The sequence below is a fragment of the Lampetra planeri genome, chromosome 14 (genome assembly GCF_965212315.1).
Source record: "Lampetra planeri chromosome 14, kcLamPlan1.2.h2, whole genome shotgun sequence".
In the NCBI taxonomy this organism is placed as follows: domain Eukaryota; kingdom Metazoa; phylum Chordata; class Hyperoartia; order Petromyzontiformes; family Petromyzontidae; genus Lampetra; species Lampetra planeri.
The window spans coordinates 4,270,131-4,288,296 of NC_136120.1; the positions used below are offsets into that span (position 1 = coordinate 4,270,131).

Genomic DNA, 18,166 nt, shown 5'->3' on the forward strand with positions numbered 1-18,166 from the left:
CCTGAACGTTTCCATAAACATGTTCACAGTCTTGTACAATTTAAACAAGTACAACACCGCATCTCCAACTCACTAAGGACTGAGGTATATATAGGTGGATATGTGAAAAGGTTGTATATGTCAACGTCTATAGAAAGTGACGCTTACACGATGCACAAGTACTGCACTGGGTTGTAGGCGATTAATTGTCCACGGTGGACACGCAACATAGTACTGTACTATGAGACTCAACAGATATCACCAAAATGCGACACGTTCATTCAGAGGGAGGCGAGCGGAGCCGCGAGTCGCTCTATCCAGTCTCACCTGCCGGCTGCTCTTCCATTCGCAGGACTGCACCACCCGCCCGTACTCCTGCGGCACAGCCACTGCCGTCGTGTACGCTCCGCAGCCGGGCCCACTGGGCGCCGGCGGCGGCGGCCTGCAACCGACACCGCCGGCGCCACCCGCGCCACCGCCCGCCGCCTTCTCTCCGTCGCCGACGTCCCAGCGAGAATACACTGACGCCCTGCCGTCACCCTGCGCGTGGTGGCTCGGCTGCGCCTGCAGGTAGCACCACGACACGTCCGCTGCGCCGTTCGTCCCCGGGGGAGGGGGGCCGCCTCCCCCGCTCGGAGTTGCGCAGGGCCGAGGGTCGGCGGCGTCCACCTCGCCGGCCGTCACCGTCACCGTCACCGAGGAGTCGCGTCCGCTGCTCCTGGTCGTCTCGGAGGCGTGTTCCGCCGACTCCTCCGGCTTCGAAGCGGAGACCGACGGGTCCTCCACCCTCTCCTGCCGCTGCAGGAATGGCTTGCGCGGCTTGGTGGGAGCGGCGTTCGCCTGCGCGCCGTCAGCTCCAAACGCCGCCTGCTTCGCGCACTTGCCGTGCTGCCGCTCGGCGGCGGGCCCCTCTCCTGCTTCGTCTGCGGTGGCAAGCGGTCGTTTCCTGCAGGGCGCCTCCGCCGACGGATTTCCCGCAAGGGAAGCGGCAGCGGCTGACGGAGCGGCGGCCGGAGAAGGGGGGCGCGAGTCCGCCTTGTGACGGCCGCTCGGAGGAGCCAAGAGGACGCCAGCGTTTGGGGGCCCAGCGCAGGCGCGTGCATCGAAGCCGGCGCCGCGTGGCTGACAAGGGTCGGGGTGAGGGACCGGTGCGGCCGGAGTGGGAGCCCGAGACGAGGACGGGACAGCGTCCCCTGGAAGAGGTGCCGAGCAGACTGGAGCTGCGCCGCGAGGAGGGACGAGGAGAGATGCCGCGGGGTGTTCAGGAGCTGTGACAGCGTTCGGCTCGTCCGACTCCGGAGCTGGGGAGAGTTTTCTGGCCGAATGTTCCGCCGCTGCACTTGACGCCCGATCCTCAGGGGATGATGCAGCAGCAATGGGAGCTTGAGTGGGATGCGGTGCGAGGGTTTTACTTTGGCTCTCGTGATTGGACGATGGGGATGATGTTTCTCGGTCCCGATGGAATGACGATGGCGACAGCGGTGGGTGAACCTGAGGTAAGGCTGCTGGTGTGGATAGTATTGACACCTGAGGGGAAAGCTGGAGAGTGCCTTGAGGTGGTGAAGATGTTGAGCCACATGGGAGCTCTTCTGAGCATGACACAGGCATAGCAACACCTTGGGGCGGCAAAGACGATTTAGGAACGGCACATGAGTCCTCCGGTTCATGACCCTTTATCGCTAAACACCTGTCGCGCAATGAGGCGTCACAGCTGCCAAAATCTCGTACAGATTCCAGAACGTCGGAGCGATGTTGAGGCTTGTTTATCAGGGGTGATGACGCACGTTCAGCGATGCGGCCTGGCTGAATCTGGTAGTGGGGGATAAAGAGCTGGTCTCGATTTGGCTCCTTGCCATGCTCTACCGCTGAGGTGGGTGTGGAAGCGGTAACCAAGGGCGAGGGCCGCAGCGTTGAGTGCAGCATCGTGAAGCATGGAGGCGGACGCATGACCGATGCTGGAGCGGCACCCGGCTCTTCGTCGCCCAAGTCCAGCGAGCGGCTGCGGAGCATTTCAGACACCTCGACGAACGGTGGAGAGCCAGCCGCCTGCTCGGACGACGTGCGCCGCATGGGCCCCCTCCGCTGCTGCTCCAGTGGTTGCACGAGACCCACGCTTGGATACACCCCGTCGCCCGGGTTGGAACCCCAGGGACCTCTCCTGCTGCTCGGTTCCCCATTGGAGGCGTCGTCAAAATTTTGGTCCAATATTACACGCCGCATTTGTTGCTTCTTCGGGTGCAGTTTCTTCACGGACACTTGCGAGCAATCGCTGACTGGAGCGTCCACATGCTGCTGCTGCTGCTCGAACTTATTCCTCTGCGAGTCTGTGCTGATCAATATTTTTGGAATCTTGATGGCGATACCAGCAAGCGTCGGTGGAGGCTGCGGTGTAACCATCGCTCTGTTCTGGAAGCGGACGGCGCAGGGCGACGCTTCCTGTAAAACTTCGTCGCTCGATGCCTGGGCACTGGCGACGTCGCACGCTTTCCACGGAGCGCTTCTCAACAGTGTGGCCGAGCACTCCGCGGGGGGCTCGCTGCTGTCAAAGGACTTCGCCTTGTTCAGGAATTTGGTATGCTGGATCACGGAGATTTGACCTCCGATCCTTCTTTGACCGACCGAGTCGGCACGCGTCACATCGAATGAACTCGCTCTCGCCATGGGCGGTACATCGAAAGACTTTGCCCGCCCAAAGGTGGCGAAGCCGTCGCCCAACCTCCCCTGATCAGACATCGCTCCGTTTCCAACTCGGGGCGGCACGCACAGCAGTGGCACCGTCTTGGCGAAGGAGCCGGAAGACAACGCCTGCTCGTTCCCGCCTGCCCTGGCATCCGAGCCCTCAAAGCGCACGCATGGGAACACGAAGGCACTGCCGCAATTTGCACCCAATTTGTCCAGCAGCGTCACGGACTTGCCCAGGTCGGGCTCCGGCTTCCCGACGAACGTCGTCAAGATGCGGGCGCCGAGCGCGGCAGGCGGCGTGAGCCGGCCGCCGGGGACTGCCGCTTCCTCCTCGTCTCTGTCCCCCGAGCCGTGCGCCCTCTTGCGCTTCTTCATGAGCGGCGCCTTCTCTAGGCTGTCGACCGACACCTTGTAGTGGCCCAGCTGCGGGTGGGTGTTGCCGGCGGGCTGCGGGCCCAGGGAGCGCGTGCGCGGCGCGTGCAGCTCCGAGCAGTAGTACTTCTTGTGCGCCTCGTAGTTCTCGGGCTTACGGTACTTGACGCCGCACGTGTCGCACTCGAACATGAGCCCGCGGCCGCGTGCCGCGCGCCGGCCCCTCCTGCCGCCCTCGGGCCTCCGCTCGCCGGCCACCTCGTCGAGCGAGCGGCTCTTGGGGAAACGATCGCCGTCGCCTTCGGCCGCGACGGACTGCTTTCGCGACGCCTCGTCCACCGACTGCGTCTTGAGACGCGCCGCGTCCTCGTCCACGGCTACCTGGCGCGTGAGGCGCGGGGACTGCGGCGGGGGGCTCTGGCCTGGCCCCGGGGTGAACACGTCGTCGCACTGCGACTCGAAGCTGTGCCCCAGCGAGCCGGACGACGCAAACTTGGAGACGCGCGGCGCGGACGCCCTGCCGTCGGTCCTGTGCGCGCCGCGTTCTTTTGGCGGAGCGAAGAGCGGCATCCAGGGCTTGACGCTGCTTTTGCCAAGGGGGGAAAAGGGCGGGGGACTCCTCATAAGCTCGGGGCCCGCACGGCCGTGTGGGTCCTGGGGCCGCAGGTCGAACTGGAACGAGTCCTTGAAGGTGTAGGGCCGCGGGGAGTCGATGCTGGCTCGGCGCGCGCACGACGCTCGCCGCGGCTTCACGCTGTCCAGCTCGCGGTTGTCCACCAGCGCCTCGTTCTGCGAGATCAGCTTGTCGATGTGGTCGCCGATGTGCTTGTCGATGGCCACGCGCTCTGCGCTGGGCGGCACCATCCGCATTGCGGCCGCCGCAGCCGGCGCGACGGCAAACACGGGTGGCCGCGAGTTCACGGGCCTCGCCTCCCCACTGCGGCCGCTGCTCTCGGTGAAAGAGAAGTGCTGCGCTGTAGTTGGCGTGACGGACGGCAGTTCCAGGCTTTCAGAAAAAGACCGGTAGCCAGAGTCATTCCTGTTCTTCCCCATGGGGCTGCCGGATTCGGATTCGAAGCTGATTTTCAGGTGGCGCATCTCAAACTTGTGCTGCTCAATTCCCTGCGCGCGCTCCACGGAGAGGTCCCTCGTGGGCTCGGCAGCTTCGGCTCGCTCGTCCGCGCACGCTCGCCGCCCGTCGCCACCGTTGCACTTCCGGTCGTCCCGAGCGGGCTCGATCTCCGTGTGGGCTCCGTGCACAAAGGCGCCTGCTTCCGAGACAGCGGACTGCGTCGGGACCCAGCCCAGGATGACGCGGCCACAGGCGACGGCCGCCTCGGGGCTGTCGTCCGTGTCCGAGTCGTCGTCGCCATCGCAGTCGGAGGCGGCGTCGTCCCCATCGTCCCGGCCGCTGCCCTCCCCCTGCTGCTGCTGCTCGACGCTCGCACCGCACGAGCCGCCCTCGCGCTGCACGTGCGCCTGCGACTTCATGTGCTTGGACAGGTTGCTCTTGGTCTTGAAGGCGCTGTTGCAGATGCTGCACGGGTAGGGCCGCTCGCCCGTGTGCGAGCGCACGTGCTTCTCCAGCACGCTGGGCTTGGCGCAGCCCATGCCGCACGTCTCGCACACGTAGCGGCCCAGGCGCTTGGGCCGTTCCTTGGCGGCGCCCGGCGCCTCGCACGCCGCCTCCTCGCCCACCTGCAGACCGCCCACGTTCGCCCTGCCCCCTTGCCCGTTGGGGAAGCACCCCGGCTGCGACACCAGGGCGCTGGCGGTGTAGGCCATCGTCAGGCATTCACCCATCCTCCCCGGACTTAATGAGAGCACCGCCCGGGCAACGTCGTGCTGTTGCTGCTGGTACTGCTGCTGGTACTGCTGGTGCTGTCTGGTGGCCAGGTGCTCAACATGTAGGCGCTGCGCAGGGCACACGACAGCCGGGAGGCCGCGATGCAGCGCCGCCGGGGCTGCGGGGGGCGGTACGTGCGTCACGTAGGCCCGCTCGCCGGTGCCAAACGGCACTGACATGCCGCTGGGCTGCGGCGGGCCGCCGAGCTCGGGCCCTGCGGCCTGCAGCAGGGCTTCCAGCGCGACGTTGCCGCTCGTGGGGTCCCCGCCGGATCGCGACGCTCTCACGCCAGCCCGCCCAGCACCGGCGGGCTCCTCATCATCGCCCGGCTCGCCGGCGGCCGTCTCCGGGTCGGTGGATGCGCTCTCGCTCGCGTTCCCGTCGGTCACCCGCTCGGCTGCCACTCGCTCAGTTGCTCGGTCCGAAGTGGTCGTCAGCGATGGCCGCCCGCCGTTGTGGTCAGCGGGGATTGGTGGCTCCGTGTCCGCAGAGCCCTCGTTTGTCGGTTTGAGTTTGACTTTTTTGAAGTCGGGTCGACAGCCCCCTGTTTCTGCGGAGACGAGACAGTAGCAGAAAGAGTCGCTCAAGTTTAAACGACAGCAGGTGAGAATTAGCAGCTTAAACTGAGCCAATTTTATATTGTTACTCACATTCAATTCTAAATTTAATTCAAAAGTATCCTGTGGAGAAACAAATAAACTCACCACCTATGTCAGAAAATATTGCCTTATAATATGAAAATATAAAAATCGGTGCTTTTTTAATGTTTACTACTGTATACTTTCTATTTGAAAGCAGTTGCTAATGATGCAGGTGGTGGGTTTTTTACAGAATTTTTTTTTCCTTGTACACCACTGCCAAAACCCCTCCCCCTTAGGTTTTTATTTATTTGCATCACCTACGGGGGAGAGACTTTGCCTCCACGTCAAGAAAGTGGAATTTCCACCAAAGGCTCAGGGCCAGCAAAGGAGATGAGCAAACTACGCAGCCGTCACGATCATGAGAGCACGGAGAGACACTTCGACTTGATTCACGCTTCCTCCACGCGTATGCAGACTCAAAAAAACATCAAATGCCCAAACATTCCACAGAGCGCTCTACTTAAATAGTCTTTAGGAGTGTTTTTTCTCTCGTCTGGTGAATCAAGTAAATAAATAAATAACGTCTCAAATTAATTAGGTGCACAAAAAAAAGCCAATCTGGGACCTTAATCGACGAAATTGTCGAACAAACTGCCCGCCCCTTAACAAATGACAATACAGGGTTGTCTTTAACGTCCACTTTCAACAGACTTTACTGCACCCGACGGAAACCACCGGGGGAAGAAGGGCGGATCCGGCGGGGGGGGGCGGTAAGATTTTTTTCTTCATTTTTTTAAACTTACGAATCATTCGGTATGCCAGTGACACGGCCACGCAAATGACTCGCAGCAGCGGCTCAAGTTGTGCGCCGGCCTGAGAAGTGAGCTCATTTTCTGTTCGACTTCACAGAAGGAAATGACACCGGGGAACCGCAGCGGAGCAACATCTGCTCGCGAAAAGGACACGCAACGGTTGGACGGGCTCGCCCCCCCACCGCATTCCTTGCCATCGGCGCAGCATTAAGAGTCTGCGGTGGGCGAGGGCTTACGCCGCGATTCTTGGCAGGGTTAAACCGTTTCCATAACAGTTGGGGTTTTTAAACAAAACACAAAAAAAACAGCAAACAAAAGGGGGGGGGGGGGTTCTGCCTATTGTGAAGAACCAAGTTGAAATCCAATCATTTATGAGCACATTTTTTTAATTTTGCAATATGTCAAGTGGCAAGTGAAGATTTAAATTAATTCCTTTGCCAAGGCTTACTGCATTAAGAATAACAGTCATAAATAATAATGTCCTTCTTAAATCAACTGTTAAATGTTTTTTTTCAACTGTAGTGTTTGTTCACGGTTGCTACTGCTTTGGTAATACTCAGTATAAGTTAGAGGTGTGACGGTGCATCAATCCCTCTATTCATATAAATACTTAAGCTCGCAATACTTGCATATTGATCACGTGTGTAGGAATCAACTTTTTTTTTATTCGTTAAATGTTGTATCAAATGTGATGATTATGATCCTAGAAGCCACGATTGGCCATGGCCATTACATACCCCTGCTAAGAAAATAATTCATCTTGATTCAAAGCATCACCATAAATTCACACAAATTTTGAATTGAATATATACTTAGAGGGGGTGGGGCGCAACGGACACCCGTGAATCGTTAAAACTCCAAGTAGAAGTCACCAGGCCGGTTGTAGGATTTGCACAGTCCCTAGCAGTGACTCAGCGGTGAGCACCCTGCCCACTGGAGACACTCAGCCACTTGGCTAAACATTCTGACGATGACTGACGATATTTCCCGACAGGAAGGCGCGGAGATGCGGCGCGAGCGGTAACGGACCTGTGCTGCTGGCTCCTGATGACGGTGGCCTCAGCAGAGCAGTGCCCACGAGCTCCCTCTTGGCTTCCTCTCGTTTATCTGCGGCAGACAAAACCGCGACAGACAGGCTTTGGCACGACGTCACGAAACCCCCAAATCAACGGCGGCGCTCTCAGTCACACCGAGTGAAATTCCCCTGCAGGGTGCGGCAAACTTCCAAAGGTGCACGTTATTGCTGCGGCGAGTAAATAAGTAATGCAGCACAACGCAGACTTCCCCGTCGGTTGATAACGACTGTGACGGGGAGGGGGAGGGTTGTGGCATGCTGATGATTCAGACTGCAATCCTGATGAGTCCTTTTAAGGACAAAGCAGGTGTACAGTTGCCACTCTTGTTGTATTCTAAAAAGGTGGAAGCCTGAAGTTGCTTGCTCACGCCACTGATAGCGCGAGCGTATCCGCTTGAGGGAGCTCAAGAGAGTCCATTTAAAGGCCATTTGGCATACTCTTCCATACTTGGGAGTTACCCACACTTTACCCCACCACATGCGTGTCCGCCGAAACCTACTCGAACCAGAAAACAACAAGCAAGTTCCGCGCGGTCAAGGCAGCAACCTGCCGGTTGAAGCGGAGATAGGCATCTTAAAGATAGAGAGCGCTTAATCAGCACCATCATTCACATATTTTGTTTGGTCAGTTGTTTGCTTTCATTCACCCCCTGACATTTCCGCATATCCGGTTTACGAGCACAGCACATCGGGGCAGGAGACAGTCCACGACTCGAACAGCATGCACAGAACTTGCACCAGGAAACCCGTGTGACGAGCTGACCAAATCTAATTTCATCTCAACAACACCGAATGGCCCGGATAGGGACACAAAGGGGGGCCTTGGAGTGCTTGTGATTGATGGAAGAGAAAGGCTGGGGCTCTCTGTGTCCCTGCCCGAGAGATGAAGCTCACGTGACTTACACTTTCCACAAGACGAGTCATGCCCCAGGAAACTGGAGTCCCCGAGTAGAGCGTCACAACAAAATGTGTTCGCGTTCAGACCTCACCGATGATAGGTAGGGGAGCGCGTGCGTGTGTGTGCCCGTGCGCGCCTGTGTGTTAGCAAATGTGTGTGTATGTATGGAGTGCTGGTGCCAGGGTTTACACCTTTTCAGCTCGGACCAAACCCAGACAACTCTCAGTCTACCGTGATTAGATTCAATACAATACCAGCAGATGTCGGCACATATAGATTGCTGCCACCCGAACACAGATGCCAATTCCAGGACTGTGGCAACCCTAGGTGTCGCACTGGTTAGTGCACTGAACTACGGACCCAGTAACTCGAATTTTATTCCTGGCCAGGGCTAACACCAGTGGCAAGTTGTATTAGAACTTGTCCTGCGCCACCCCCTTCACCACCTCTCCTGCTTCTATTACTCAATCTTAAAATTTAATTTAGTACCTTATACAGTGTTGCAAACATCAGCACTGGGGAGACACATGCCACCAGGTGTAGTAACAGCCATATGCGGGGACCTCACCAACGGCACTTTGCCACAAATGGAAGGAACACTACACAGGGGGATATTTTGTCTGTGCGTGTGGAGTGTGAGCACATTCCTCCTCAATCGCAGTGACCCAGCTTCCAGGCCTAGGTTTGGTGGCGATGGGTGGGTCGCACATTTGACCCTGGTCTCCACCCGGTCAACTCTCGCCCTAAGTCCAAGGGGCTGAAACCCACCACTGCCTTTAATAGGGAAGCACGGGCATAGTGGACAACTGTGCAAAAAGAGCATCACAGCTCATCGGATCCCTCCAGGCTGAATAAAAGATTGTGATAATAGGCACTCACTAACAAGTACTTGCCCCGACAGTACAGCACAGCAAATGCTAGATATAAGCACACCCCTTGGGAGCAAGTGCAACTGTGCTTATATCTGAAGTGTGCTCGTATCATTAGCCACACACCCTTACATTGAGAGTGTAAGGTGAGGATGTGTGGCTTATATTACAACTGTGATTATAGCTTCGACAAGCACTGTACACACATACAGAAAAAAAGAGGAAGCGTATCTATCGTACGAGGGGGTGTGGGTGCTTGCAACGCAATGCGTCGGTGATGTCATATATGGCAGTGTGCGATGGAGTCTGCGGGGAGCAGTGGCACAGTGGTTAGCTTGCCGTGCTACGAACCCCGACATAGATTCCCGTTCACGGCCAACACCAGTTACGATTATCTGAACTGATCCCAAGCCTCTCCCATAGCTCGGTCAATTCAGCCTCAAATGAGGCTGAACTGGCACTTGCCCCAACAATCTGTGAAGGCAATACGGGTGGACCTTTTGTCTTTGTGCCAGGCAGCCTGTCCACAAGTGGGACAGCTGGGGGCGTGGGGGCTTTTGCGCAGTGGCAGACGCCCGCGCCGAGCTGGAAGTGGCATCAGATGTCCCTCAAGGGGCTGAACAGGAAGACGTGGGGGGGTTGACTTGGAGCCTCGGGGCAGGAGGATACGCGAGGTGTGGGCGTTGGAAGGTGTGTGCGTCACGCCCATGTGTCTGTCACGCAGCCTTCTCTTGTCGTGACCCCCACACACACACATGAACTCCCTTCCCAAGACAAAGACGCGGTTCCCCTTTTCAACTGGTGGGAACGTTGGGGCGAACACCCGTTAAGAGTCGATACACGGCCGCGTTTGTCTCTCTAATGTTGACCTTGCACGGGGAAAGACAAAAACTCGGGACACGCTGAGCGTTTGCTGTTGTTCGTGTGCAAGTGTCGGGATTCAAGGGTCGATTGTCTTTCGTTGTTCCACTGCGGTGAACGCGGCTGCCTCTCGTCACTGCAGCGGTCGCGTCAGCCACATTACATGCAACGTTTTGATGAAATGAAAACCGATTCTTAAGATACGCAATTCGATTTATGCATCATGAGCATAACAATCGACATCGACGAATCTATGCCCGATTTACACCGCGAGCGTTAATCGCGACAACAATTACAATACTACAAAGAGTACCACACAAAGACAAAGATCCCCGGTATCGCATTTACAGACTTCTGGGGCAAAGTGCTTTCAGCTAACATCTTTGAAGTCCGGCACGGCAGCCAGCACCACACCCGGTCATCTTGGTCTTCTCAAGATTGCCATTTAAGGCTTAGTCACCTTAGGGGAGGCCCAAGACTGGTTCAGATATTCGCCACTGGTGTTGGTCATGAGCGATAATCGGACTCGGGTCTCGGGTTCCTAGTGCAATGGGCTAACCACGATACCACCAAGCAAACAAAACACTGACACCACCGCCCTCACATCCCCCAAACACAACGCTCAAGGCACCCGTGGCACACATGACCATGCGTAACATGTGACTCATACGCAAATGCCCTGGCAGGGTCTCACAGTTGGCGTTTCCCCCAGCTTGTTAATGGTTGCACAACAGATTGGTTGAACTGGGTGGCAATACCAGCTCGCGTGGTTTGTCATCTCAGTATTAGTGCCGTGAGGATAGATTTTTTTACTTTATTTTCAAATTGCCAGTGTTGTAAAGAACAATAAAGTGGGGTAGGGCCGGTTCAAATATTTGTTAAATTTTTCAATGCCGAGTGGCTGTGCATTGCCAACACGGGATTTTCAATTTCGTGAACTACGCCCGTGACAGCAGCTCCACAGGAAACCACAAACTTCAAGCGTGTTTTGATACACAAGTGCTTGATTGTAAACATTAACATGTAAATCACTTTTGTCAATCCACTGCTGGATGTATGAGGGCCTCCGGGGATGGGGGAGTTAGGGATAGTGCGTTGAAAGTGGGGGCAAAGGTTAAACAGCAAGCAGAGCAAAATATTCTCTAAAACCACAAAAGACTTGCCGAGTAATACGAGAGATGGTAAAAGAGACGTAAACGCGAAACTAAGCCATTGATGCTTGGGACTCCGTAAAACAATAAGGAAAAGACTGAGAAAGTAACATCAGAGAACACGACACAGAAATTACTGAATGTCACAGCGAGCAATGGGAGCATGAAAGCAGCAACAAGAATATGAAAAGGCATTTTGAGTGAGTGGGAATTGATGCGTATACATGGAGTTAAGATTCGAAACTGTAAGAGAAACAACTGTAATTGAGAACAAAGACATGATTATTACTGCTAAGAAAGGTATGCGGGTTTGGACAGCAACACGTCGAGACAAGGGATGATGGCTAGCGTGTGAGAATGATGATGCAGTGGCGGCCTCCGATACGGAATGATGAAATCAGCACGCTTGTAGGTGCTAGGCGGATTGTTCAATTGTGGGGAGCGGCAGTGTAGCAGTTAGCGCGCTGTGCTACAAACCCAGCGACGCAAGTTCGATTTCCACTGACAGCCAACACCAGTGACGATAATCAAAACCAGTCCTGGGCCTCCCCTAGGTCGGCTCAGCCTTGGTGCAGTGTGTAAATATCGCCACTGGGGGAGACAAAAGTGGCCGGGCGCCGTGCTGACCACCTACCCCCTCGTGTGCCGTGCAGACTTTAATAGGTGCTCGCTAACAGCACTTGGCCCAACAGTCTGTTAAGACTATATGGGGGATCTTTGTCTTTGTTTAAATTCAGGAACGTAAGATATGGTGGCGGCTTGGGGACGGACTCTATCAAGCAGTGTATTGGTTACGGATTATTATAACGATGGTGTGCAACACTATGCTTCCAGCATCATCAGTTCCATTCCATCATTGAACACGAGTGGCACATGCCACATCAGGGCCACCTCTATGCACATGCAGATGCACTTGGGTGCCTAGTTGTTGTTGTTCCCCACTGTTGGTAGAATTCTCAGCACTTAAATAAAGATTGCCCGTTTGCAAAGAGTTTTCTTGCTTGTGCTTTTTTTAAACTTCAAACAACAACGATGTGGGTTCGGTGAGAATGTGTTGGAATATTTGGCTCCGATGGATTCATCCCATTCATAACAATTGCTTTATAATTTTCACTATCTGTGTGGATGTTTGAGTGTTATACCCTCGCATGTGGGTATATATTTACATAAGGAATTGAAAAAAAACAAACAGGGCCTTTCTTTCGGTAAAGTCACGTAGGTAAATAAAAAAATAAAAATACAATAAAAAAATAACAAATAACAAAAAACTACAACGTTTCGATCGCAACACAAGCGGTCGCCCCAGCTGTCCCACCGAAAGAACCAAGAGTATGGATCCTTGCAGTCACGAAAACTTCAAATCTAGAAAGGGCCTTTCTTAAATATTCTAGAGAGTCAGTTGGGGCTTTCCTGGCCAAACAAATTACAGTATACATTTATAAGCCCTCACAGCTAGGCTGACGTGTTAAGCACAGCATTATTTTGTTTACAATTGTTTTCTTGTGCAGTCATTGGTGACTGGGCAGCGATCGTCAAACGCCGATTACGCTTGAGAAACCAGTTTTATCTCAAGTGGGAGCCTGGGATTCGAACTGAAGATTTCAGCAGCGTTTGGCCAGAGCTCCGCCACATGCATCATCGTCAGCCACACCCTGAAGCCACCCAGTTACTTCCTTGAGATGAATGCTTGCCACAAAATGTACGGGGGCTGAGTGTCCCTCCTGTTAGTGCTACGATTGCACCCTGACGGATGCTGTGATGGTTAACTCAGTGTGTAACTATGCTGCTTTGGTCACATTCTTGGAATGAAAGCTAGGGGACCTCACCCGCGGTCATACGAGTCAGAAAATGAGAAAACATGACAGTACAGACGCAACACCGCATGAATGCATCGGCTATTGTGAAATGAAGTTCGGTGAATTGTTTTGTCAAGAGTGCCCTTGAAAGGCGAAGTTATCAGCAACTAGATTAGGAGATTGTGAAAAAGAAGCGTGTACTACGGGCAAGGAGGCGCGGAAGACAACTTACGCTGCTGCTGTTCCTTGAAAATGTGTCAAGTAGTGCGTTTAGAAATTAATTATTGACTATTTGTGAAATTGATATCATATTGTTACAATAAGGATTACAACGGGAACACCAGTGTAATCGAGATGAAAAAAAACACCAATGGAGAGAAAACGGGAAATATGATAAACGCTTGAATCGAATTGCAACCCCGGATTGTGGCAAAATGCCTCAAGCATCGCGTAAGCCTACTTGTGGGTGGCTAAGGCATTAATTGCGTGTAATCTTTTAAAGAAATGACGAACCCCCACACACACACACGATAGTGACGCCTGCCTGGCAGGCTTTAAAAATTGAAAGTTAAGTTTCCAGTTCTTGTGAGAATAAACATGTGAATGCCGGCACAGACTTCTCCAATTGCCATTTCACTGACTGCATGGCTCTCCATGAGGTGCGAACAGTTTCAAGCATAGCACCGGCAATGTTTAAAAACAGTGCAGTTGGCTTTAAGTGCCTCAAGTTAGAATTGATTTATGACCCAAGATCGATAGAATGACGAGTCTTTTCCAGTACAGACTAGTCCAATAAGTTATAAATGCTGTATTGTAGAAAAACAGGAAATATTCAAATGCTTGCATGATTTTATTATTCATACCCTTTGGTTCTTTCGGTAAAGTCATGTAGGTAGAAAAATACAATAATTTTTCAATTAAAAAAATGTTCTACCTACGTGACTTTACCGAAAGAACCAAAGAGGATGGATTCCTGCAGTCACGAAAGCTTCAAATCAATATTTATTATTCATCTTGTTCTTTATTCCACTTTTGCCAGTACTGTATCACCAATATTAATACAGTATGATTATTGGTGGCACTTTGATGTGGGGGGGGGGGTTGCTATTGGTGAATCTTATTCGTTGCATTTACCCACAAAAATAAGTCCTCTTATTCATGCAATGAAATGGAATGCATTTACCACACGACTCCTATCTGGGAAAAAAAAGTACAAATATGAAGAATTTAGCACTTCTGGGAAACCGCTTCCTGGTGATACCTCTTATCCACAGATAAACGTGGATAATGGGATGGCTTTTATACTCAGCTTGTCATTCCTGCGAAATGTGCACGGAAAAAAGATTCACGGAGTAAAAAAACACAGGCAACAGGACCAACTTAGCACCCAATGCGACCATGTTTTGAGCACACCTCTAAAGTTGAATATAATGCTGACGCCTCAGCACTTATCTGGAGTAAAAACAAATATAAGTGGAGTTGTTGCTCAAAAGACACGGATAATAGAGGTCATTGATAAGGAAAGTTCCACTGTATTTATCGAGACAATGATCATCATAGCCGTTGTTGTCTAAGGTAATGTACAGTGTGAATACTCCACCGAATAAGTAAATTCTGCCAGGTAGCTCGGCAGTAGACTGCGCAGCTCGCAAAAGTGAGGCGGAGGTGCCAATGTACGTGGGCCTGTAATGCAGCACTGTGGAGGAAGAGAGTTGATGGATCGCACAAATGGAGTAGAGGAGGCGCCATACCCTGGGCTGACCAAGAAAATGCAGAACAGCAAAAATGTGGACTCCACATGTTCTGTTTGTATGGGAGAGTTGTGCCCCCTGACACGCATGGGTTTTCTCCGGGTGCTCCAGTTTAATTTCACATGTAAGCACTCATGATTTGGCCAATAACACCTAAGTATTAACATTTTTTTATTTTACCAGGTAAGGCCCACTGAGCTATATAGCACTTTTTCAGAAGAGACCTGGCCACAAATTATTGCTCAACAAAGTGGCTTATCAGGTGGAAATTTACAGCAGCCCAAATACTCTCATGTTTCTAAATGGAGGGAAAAACCGGATGAGCCGGAGAAAAATCCACGCCACCACGGGGAGAGAGACATGCAAACTCCAAAGAAAACAGGCGTCAAGGGTTGGGATCGAACCCACGAGGTAGTTAACATCTCACCACCGTGGCGCCCCAATATATATTGACCACAGAGCTTAGGGGGGGGGGGGATTTTCCACCAGTTCACCACCTGGCTGCTGCCTTCCTGCTCGTCTGTGGTTTATCGTGCCTCTTGCGTTGTTCTCTCTCTACGGGAGTGAGTGTGAGTGAATACACTGTGTGGTGCGTTGCACATAGAAATTATTACGAATTATCAAAAGAAAAATTGCACCTTTAAATGCATGGTGGTGGGTTGACTCAGCCATTTCTTACTTGTGGGGTGGATATAATGCTTGCCACGGTTTGTAGAAATTATATCTTGGTTGTCATATAGGTATTCTTGCCCCCCACCCCCGCCAAAGAAAGTTGGATTTTCCATGTCACCCAATACTCAATTGAGCGGAAAACCACTTAGAGGACTATTTTTGCTTTATTATTGCAACTGTTACGACCGTCATTGTTGTCCTTATTGCTGTAATCATGCTATTGTTGTCAATGCTGTCATTGTTGCTATTGTTAAAGGCATCGTTATAGCATTTTTGCTAGGAGGGATATTGCCCAATTTGTCAAAAATAATGGACAGAAGTGGCAGTCAAAAAATAGAAACGGTCCGAGAGAGAAGGTCCACTGAGGACAGGAAGCGATGAAATCCAGCTCGAGTGCAGGTGCGTGGCAAATTGCTGCATCGCACACCTGAGAAAGATGGCGGCTGATTAGGGATGTCTTCATACAGCAGTGGATTGAGCACAGCTGAAAACGATTAGCCATCGATACTCTTAGGTTTTTTCGGTAAAGTGAGGGCCTCACTTGATACAGTAAATCTAGCTGTGACGGTCCCACCTGATGACGGAGACTTGCGTTGCCTCCGAAACGTCGTGATTTATTATTTTATTTTGTTTCTATTAATTTTATTTTTTACCTACGTGACTATACCGAAAACACCTAAGAGTATGAATCCTTGCAGTCGCGAAAGCTTCAAATCTAGAATTAGCCATTGATATTATCGTCACTCACGTTATTCCTATTATTGTTATTAGTGCGGCCGTCCGTGCTAATCTATGTGGGCCAGGGTGCAAATCAACACTCGGGGAAGAGTGGGAGGGTTGGTAGATGGAGCGATGGAATCAGCTCGTGTGCAGGTGGCTGGGCATAACGTTAACACGCCATCCAGCAGTTGATTGCTCGTGGCTGATAATGATAGCCATTGCTATTATCATCACTGCTGTTGCTTTTGTCGCCATTGTTATTGTTATCGTTGTTGCCACTTCAGACGTTGGCTACGTTGGGCGAGAGAGGGCCCGTGCCATGGGTTGCGTGTCGCTGCCGGGAGGGCACGGTGTGACTCAGTCGTGCCATGCTCAAGCCCGCACACCCGCCTGCCCGAGGCCATGACTCACGCTGCGTGGGCATGGCACTTGGCGATTCTCCACAAAGCTCACCGCACCGTCACCGTTTACCGTAACTTGGCTGGAGGTACGGCCAAACACGAGCCGATTTGCAGCGTAAATTCCCCACTGAGTGGGCTGCTGCCTTCTGCAACACTGAAGCCATTTTGAAACGAGTTTGTGTGCTGCCTACAGCATTAACTTGCTTAAAGCGAAAGTTGACAGACGAGTTTAATTGCGAGACTGGATGACCCGAGTGGTGAGCACCAGTGGCATTGCGCAAGTCGCATGGGCCCTGCTGCAAGGAATGAAATATGGGCCCCCCCCCCCCCCGGTTCAATTAATCTCATCTTCATAGCCCGGTCCTGGGGCCCTTCTGGTCCCATGGGCCCTGGTGCAGTTGCACCGCCTGCACACTCCACAGTTACGCAAACTGGACAGCACGTTTGCAACGGAGCCGATTTACGTTTGCATGAAATCGATGGTTAAATTCTCATCGTAGCAGCCTAGGAAAGTCTTTTTACCAATGGCTTCTGAGAAATAGGTGCTACAGTCCCCGTGACATAATTCACAAGGGTACAGCCACACTGTGTTCTGGTGTTGTGGCCCAGAAGTGCAAATCGTGAAAATGATCTGCAAATCAAAACAAAAGACAATAGACCCCCACGACCTCCTTAGAAAAATAATAATTCAAAATTGGGCTCTCACCAGGATAAGGGCCATTTACGTTGAATATAATTAAATGCATTGCTATTGTTTGCAACTCAATGTCATATGTTAAGGCATGAATTCATATAAAATGTATATTCCAATTGTGTTGCACTCTCACCGAGTCGGGCGGTATGATGGCTAGCCCAGTGACACGAGTTTAATTCTCCGCCGTGGATAACATCGGTGATTATATCGGAGGTAGTCCAAGGGGATTCCCCTCTCCACACCCCAACTACCACCTCGCCCCCTGACCCCATCCACCACTTCATCACCTCATAATGGCCAGTGTGATGAAGTATGATCAAACAACCTCTCACGACCGACACGGTGTGCAGGGGAGGCGCATTAATTGAGCAGTAGTGAAAAAGGCATGAAAATTATTACTCGTGTTAATTTTTTTTGTTTCACCAACTCACATTATTCTTTTTAACTTCAGGTATTAAGAGTTCAACTTCACCACTGGAGCCCATCCATGCACACTCAAGAGCCAACGCTCCAAGACCTCCTCACACTGATATGGGATCCGTTCAACAGCCACTTCACACTGGCTTTATAGGATTTCCCTCCCTGCAGCCGATACAAAGTCCTTTCGTGGCCAGTTGCTTTTGCAAAAATGTGCCCTCTGCTGGGCTGCAGAGCAATCTCTCCCGGCTTCTGGATCCGCGGTTAACGCACAAGCGCATAACCGTGTTAGTAGTAGCCCCCACGAATCAACCAGGGACGTTTTGCATAACCCAAGTCCCGCAATTATTCAGCAAAAGCTTCAGTTTTGCCAGCTGGGCCATAATTGATTGTTTCAGCTACATTTAAACAGCACCAGCACACGCACGTTAAAAGTTAAACAAATTTAGCGAATTCTGTGTGCACTACTCTATAAGGATTTCTGCACTAGGCATCCTTCTAAACGTTCGTGACAACTTTGACTTTAGCTCCAGCTCCCACAAATTTCCCCAAGCGAGGATGTCAAACTTTGTGTACGCTCACCCCAGCG

At 52.3% G+C, this 18,166-nt stretch overlaps 1 protein-coding gene across 9 annotated transcripts in view; it reads right to left on the reverse strand.

The window, feature by feature from the left end:
* Window positions 1-18,166, reverse strand: part of LOC144722320 (zinc finger protein 40-like) — a 100,617-nt gene that overhangs the window by 22,015 nt on the left and 60,436 nt on the right. For 7 of the 9 annotated variants that reach the window (XM_078600481.1, XM_078600490.1, XM_078600489.1 and 4 more), the window contains exons 2-3: window positions 7,302-7,379; window positions 307-5,429 (exon numbers count right to left, since the gene is read on the reverse strand). In XM_078600481.1, coding sequence (XP_078456607.1) covers window positions 307-5,429; window positions 7,302-7,379 — 5,201 coding nt within the window. The remainder of the gene's footprint in view (window positions 1-306; window positions 5,430-7,301; window positions 7,380-18,166) is intronic. The other 2 variants (XM_078600482.1, XM_078600488.1) reach the window with 1 other exon arrangement.